General features: G+C 39.0%; 1 protein-coding gene across 1 annotated transcript; it reads left to right on the top strand.

Annotated features, from left to right (window-relative positions):
• ccr10 (chemokine (C-C motif) receptor 10) lies at positions 1–5201 on the top strand. Its single transcript, XM_026316443.1, has 2 exons — positions 1–136; positions 2890–5201. Exons 1-2 carry the CDS (start codon positions 112–114, stop codon positions 4023–4025), a joined length of 1161 nt encoding a protein of 386 aa, XP_026172228.1. The 5' UTR covers positions 1–111; the 3' UTR covers positions 4026–5201.
• The last annotated feature ends 1596 nt before the right edge of the window (positions 5202–6797 follow it).

The raw sequence follows: 6797 nt of genomic DNA, 5'->3' as shown, positions 1-6797 counted from the left end.
GTTTCATTGGCTGAAGGTTTAATTTGAGCCTGCAGGCTGCAGGTTTTTAAGAGTGCCAGCATCTCAAACTTTACCACACAGAAAGGGAGGGAGACTTGCTTAGGGGCGGACATGCTAAACACCTTAAACAGCACAGGTAAGGTTACTTAAGAAAACTTAGCAGAATAATGATGGTAGCACTATTATATTATTACTACTAATAATAATATAAAAAGTAAGAGATTTTTCAGTAATTTTAGACTTAGAACCAAAATTGAAAGATATAAATTTTATATTTATGTGCATGTATAAGAATGTAATAATGATACAAAACAAAACTGATTTAATTTTAAATTGTTGGGACTAGCGTGGTTGAGCTTAAATATGGTTAATATTTGTGCATATTTCAGCCTAAACAAGACTCTCGAGCTTCCGCTTTAACATTCAGGCTGAAGAAAATAAAACATTTATTTAACATTTTAATTTTTACATTTTTAAAAAAAAATAAGCAGATAATAAATCTCAAACTTTCCGACCCACAACACACTTGTTTACCTGGTTGCTGTCGCTAAAAGAATTTAATTTGGTCTCATTCGAACTGCCCTGTGTTTAAAAATCTAATAATGTCATTCAGCCCAGGTGTTAGGGTGAAAGAAGAAATGAAACCAGCTGCACTAACAGGTGAAACAGATTTAAGCTGAATTCTTACATGCCAACAACCCAACAGCAGTGAAAAATGATTAAAATACACATCTGCTTCCTACTCAAACTGTGCAGCTACATACATAAGTTAGAGATGATCTCAGTTTCAAACTGACTGTAATCAGGTTTTTCAGTATTTCCTGATACCATGATGTAATGTGCATATTCTCACTGAAATCAGGATCTGTTGTTCAAAAGAAAATTAAATCCTAAAAAGCTAGTGCAACTTTAGACAACCAGCATTAAAATGTTAGTGATGAAAGTGTTAAATAGGTTTAACAGCTTGAGTTTGGAAGGACGGTGTGTCCGCAGTCAAACGCAGATTCGAGTCATTAGTTAAAAAAATATACATAGAATATACCTGATTTAATTTTCACATTGTGGGTAATTGTTCTGGTAGAGTAGGTTTATATTGGGTAGACCAATTTTTGTGGCTTAGGGTAGTCAGAGATGCGGGTATGTGTTTTTGTCTTTCTGCATTTACCAACGCACACAGACAACCTGGAAAACATCAAAGACTAATGACTCAGATTCAGAGTAGCAGCAAAACTCAAGCAGCATACAACAAAATGTTATCAGTATGACAATGGACATAGAAATACATATGAGTAACGATAGTATTTATCCATACTGCAAAAAAAATATGGGCCTAAAACAGATCCTGGTGCACTCCTTTATCAACAAGTGTGCGACGGCTCGTATTAGAGTGAGCACAGAACCGTCGCCAGCGAAAAGTTATTTTTGCAGTTTGTTGTAAAGCTTTTTTTTTGATGAATAGTGATCAAGGTTTGAGAAATCAATAAAGAATATTGCCATGTTATTTTCTTATAAATAGAAACTGTATCATAAAAATATTTTACCCAAACCACAAAGGTGCAATGGCGTGAATGAACCACAGGAGCCTTGAAGTAAAAATGCTGCCTGGTTGTTCGCACAAACGCTTTGTCACTACAAGAGAGTGTAAAAGAAATTATAACTGTCTGGCATTTTGTGTTGCAGCTTACGGAAAATATAAACCTCCCACAAATATAAACCTCAAATCTTATCAGGGAGGAGACATTATTTTTCACCTACAGCTGTCTCAGTAAAACCCCGACAAATACTCAATATTTTTTGATCTAACTGATGTTTAACTTCACGGAATCAAGTTTTATTTAATGTATCATTTTGCTATTAACTAAAAGAATTACTGTTACTACGTATTTACCATAATTAAAGAGTAAAACATGAGAATCACACTAAGTCACATTAAGACACAGTTCACAGCTTACCAAGAACTTCAGTTTCCAAAATCTAAAAATATGAAGTTAACAGCTTCTGAGACACTTTGGTTTGGTTCCTGTTCACATTATGCTCATTTTATAAAAAGTCAAGTTATACTCAGATACCCAGAGCTGCTGCTCACAAGACTGTCTGCAAAATGTTTCCTCTTTTCGCTTGTTCCTCTTACCTTTAAGGGGTATTCCTTAATTTCAGTGTCCACCATCGAACCACCATACACAACTTCAACAAAATAAATATCTGACAATTTGCAGCTGCATGGAGCCTGAGCAGTAACCCAGCCACAAAGTGATGAAATGATAAAAAAGTGATTGTGGAAACTGCCTATAAGGTCTGTTAGCACGCGACACTGACTGATCTGTAGACCTTTGAGCTACCCACGATTTCCCCTGTGCCAACGACCTGATGCCAGTGTCACGCAAACCGGTGCCAAGTGACTAAAATATCACTGCTGCTTACTCAGACTGATGAACACCGAAGCAGATCTCTCACTTTCAAGCTGATTGTAGAAGAGTTAGTGTTTCCTGATATCGTGACAAGCTGTACAGTGTTCTGCTCAAAATATTCCCAGGCTGGCATCTTATAAGAACACCGCATGTTTTTAAAAAAACATAATTAGTCAGAACCTGGTCTCACCTTGGCATGTGGCAAAACCCCAGAATGAGTCACAGTCTTCATTAAAGGCGGGTCAGAACATTTAGAACATTTTTCTCTAGAAACTTTAAATGTCACTAGTTTTCAAACAATTTAAACAGCTGCTTCTTAAAATGACTGTTTTGCAGTATAGTCACTAAAAACTGTAAAATTCATGACCTAGATGTTGCAGCAGTAAGTCTGTGTTTCAGTCATAGGTGTTTTTGGTTTTTTTAAATCATCCTTCTCATCTCTTGATAAATGATTTACATGTTTTCATTGTTTCCTCTCCAGCAATGGCAGCCTATGACCCCCAATACTATGACCTTGATGACACACTGAACTACTCATTTTGGAATACAAGTAACAGCACGGACGAATATTTCGACTCTTCCTCTGGCTGGTGTGAGCCTGGTGAGCACGAGTTCACCATCAAAATGTTCCAGTCATGTGCTTTCTGCCTGATCTTCCTGCTGGGAGTGGTGGGCAACTGCCTGGTGATCGCCACCTTCACTCTCTACCGCCGCCTCCGGCTCCGCTCCCTGACCGACGTGTTCTTGTTCCACCTGGCACTGGCTGACCTCCTCCTGCTCCTCACGCTCCCATTTCAGGCCATCGACACCCACCTGGGTTGGATCTTCCCGGATCGCCTTTGCAAGGTCACGCGAGCGTGCTATGCTATCAACACTTATAGTGGGCTCCTGCTGCTGGCCTGCATCAGCGTTGACCGCTACATGGTGGTGGCACGAGCCCAGGAGATGCTGCGGCTGCGCACTCAGATATTAAAAGGCGGGAAAGTAGCTGCTGTGGGTGTGTGGATTGCCGCGGTGCTCCTCAGCCTGCCTGAAATCCTCTTCTCTGGGGTGTCAGGGTTAGGCGAGGAGGCGTACTGTGGCATGCAGAAGAGTGGAAGAATCAAAATGGCCACCAACGGCGCCATCATTGCTGTTTTCTGCCTGTCCTTCCTCATTATGATCACGTGCTACTCTTTGATAGCTCAAGTGCTGTGGGAAGGGAACGCACAGCGGCGAGGGAAGCAGTGGCATCGTCAGCGTACCTTGAAACTGATGGTGGCTCTGGTGGTGGTTTTCCTGGCATTCCAGCTGCCGTACACGGTGGTGATGTCTCGTAAAATGGCGGGGCAGTTCTGCGGCCTCCTGATAGAGTACATCACCTGCACTCTGGCGTACACCCGCTGTTCCCTCAACCCAATCCTGTACGCCCTGGTGGGCGTGCGGTTCCGTGGCGACGTGCTGAGGCTCATCTATGATTCAGGCTGCCCATGTGGGTTGAAGGTGGCGCCACAGTCAATAAAGTCCACCTCCGTGTCTTCTCCTCCTCACACTGTGCTCTCAGCTTGTTCTCCAACATCCCCTGAACGCAGTTTCTCCAGCAATGAGACCGTGCCGCCCAACAAGTTTCGTTTCTAGGAACCAAGTAGCCTAATGTTTTATCAAATGGACTCTTAACGGAGCTGACCACCTTGAACTGTTTCCCTACAGGTCACACAATGTACAGATTCTATATGGAAGCAATAAAGTCAAAAATGATTGCTTGCTTGCTTGTAAAAAGTTTATAATGTGCATATGTGCTTATAGTCCGGCTCCTTTAAAATGTCTCTGTATTTTAGTTTTGTTAGTGCAGTGTTGACATTTTCCTCCAATCAAAACTTTATTTAAAGCTCAAAGGTACTGGCATCAAATAACTAATATTTAAAGTAATAATATTTATAGATGACTTTAAAGTTGCAGATGTCAAAGGTGGAGCTGTGTTCTCAACTGGGATCAATAAATTCTCATTGTCGCCTTTTAAACCTGTTTATTATCTCTTATATCTCTATACAGATTTGTCTAAATTGATATTTTCAGTTCTCCAGTCTCTTTGTGTAGAAGAAGCAAAACATTCAGCATTAACCTGCTTATTGTTGTCGAGACTTTTGGTTTATTTCTCAATAAACTTTGTGGTTTGATACAGTCATCATCAGTCGCTGTGACGTTTGGTTTGTTTTTCAGCCATCAGATGACAAAAACACAGGCGGCCAATAGTCACTTCAGCTTTTTAATCACCAGTACAGATTTTGGTAACGCTAACCACAGCCAGCAGCACCACATCTTATTTCAAGGAACTGAATGTTTGGAGAATATTTTCATACTTTTGCTTGATGCCAGGGAACAATTTTACTGTCAAATTACTGTCCCTGTGTTTGTTGTACGCTGAGTTTCAGAGCTGGCTATTTAAATAAAGTGTGGCTGTACCACAAGACATAATGTGACCAAATGCATATATATCATTATTATGTATATATATATATGTGTTATATATAAATATAACCTTTACCCTGCACTCTGACCTTATTTTGATGAAGCCCTGATGTTTCCATGTTTTACTTCATTTCTGATAGTTTGTTTATTGTCACTGAACTATTTAGCTTAAGTAGAAATTGTTTTTAGCATGCACTTATCATTCTTATAGTATTAAGAAAAAAATGAAATACGTTTACATTTCTTTTTGTTGTTTAACTCTCAGAAGATGTCAGATACTTACTACATTTAGTGTTTCGATGTATATTGTCTTAACTCGCTTCTGTAAATAAACGTTGGCGTCATTAAAAACTTAAAGGCTTATCTCTCTCTTCATCACGTAAGCAGCAAGCGGATAAGTTTTAAAGATAGAATGTGTTTCCTGTGTGATCAGAGCTTTGCATTTTTGACCAAAATCTGTTTCAAACAGCCGCTGCCGCCACACAAACCAGCATCATGAGCGTGTGCAGTAAACATCTCGGTGCTGCAGCTACATGTCAAATTAAAGTGTCGACATCAGGACAGCTGTGCAGTGTGTGGCCTTATTAACCAGTTACTGTTAAGGCTGCGGTGTGTGTGTGTGTGTGTGTGTGTGTGTGCGTGTGTGTGTGTGTGTGTGTGTCAACATGTATGTTGAGCATCCAGCTGCTGAGGCGCCAACATTTAGAGCAGAAAGTCTTTGGTTTCAGCTTGACTGGATGTTAACATTAGAATAACAAACACTATGCTACTAATGGCTTTAGCTACACTAATGCTTTTATTTACCATTTTTATGGTAAATAAATATGCCTCTTATTTACCATATTAACCGCACACAGCTATTATTTTAATTAATATTTGTCTCTTAATTTCTGTCTATAAAATATCAGTAAACTGAAGTTTGTTGTAATTTTCCTCTACTTGTCTAGTTTTGTCTGACCAACAGTCCAAAACCAACAGCAGTTCAGTTTAGCATCGACTTTGACAAAGAAAAACATTAAATCCTGACATTTTAACTCAAACCAGCAAATGTTTGGTATTTGTGCTTAAAAATATAAAGCAAAAATTTCATTAAGTGCATTACCAATTAATCACTGTCATATTTTAAAGGAATAAAATGATGTATTAATTACTACTCAGTCTGTTTGCTCTGATAGAGTCCCCTCCATCTCTACATCTCATCTCTCGCTTTGCACCAAACACACTTGACAACATTTAGTGTTTTTGGGTAGAAAATGACACAGAGCTCTCCCCAGCTGCACTTCCACTGTTTGACCACTAGATGTCAGGCCAATGCAGAGGCCTCTGCCCTAAATCATCATTGTTCCTCTGCAGCTCTAAGACTTTACACTCACAGAATAAAGTTGTTTGTCTCAGAAAGACAACAGGAGAAATTCTGCCTCTCATCTACAGTTTAACTGGTGAAAGGAACAGGAAGTAGAACACCGTCTGTGTAGGACTTTTATTTTCATTATCAGTTATCAGATGTTCTATATCATGTCATAAATCATCTACCATGGTTTCCCAGAGCACAGTTTTCAAGTCACTAATTTTATCTCATCATTCACAAGCCCAAAGCTTTTTCAGTTTCATTTCACATAAGGAAAAGAAAAAACCACAAATCCTCACATGGTAATATTCAAATGTTGGTTTGAGAAAAAGATGATTTTCTTACCAAAGGCCTCTGCAAAGGTTTTTATGAGCAAAGCAATGATAAAAAAAACATGAACATCTGGAGATAAATATGTGGATGTTTTGATCTGTTGTTTAATATATATATATATATATATATATATATATATATACACACACACAAACCTGCTACTTGACAGTGGTTTATATTATATTGTCAGCACAACGTTATTAATATGTAACAGACATTTCAGTATCTGTTCAGAACCTCACCAATGGGCCTCATCCTGC

The sequence above is a fragment of the Mastacembelus armatus genome, chromosome 19 (genome assembly GCF_900324485.2).
Source record: "Mastacembelus armatus chromosome 19, fMasArm1.2, whole genome shotgun sequence".
NCBI classification, from domain to species: Eukaryota; Metazoa; Chordata; class Actinopteri; order Synbranchiformes; family Mastacembelidae; genus Mastacembelus; species Mastacembelus armatus.
Note: the sequence above shows the minus strand (reverse complement) of the source record. Positions and strands in the feature narration are given on the sequence as shown.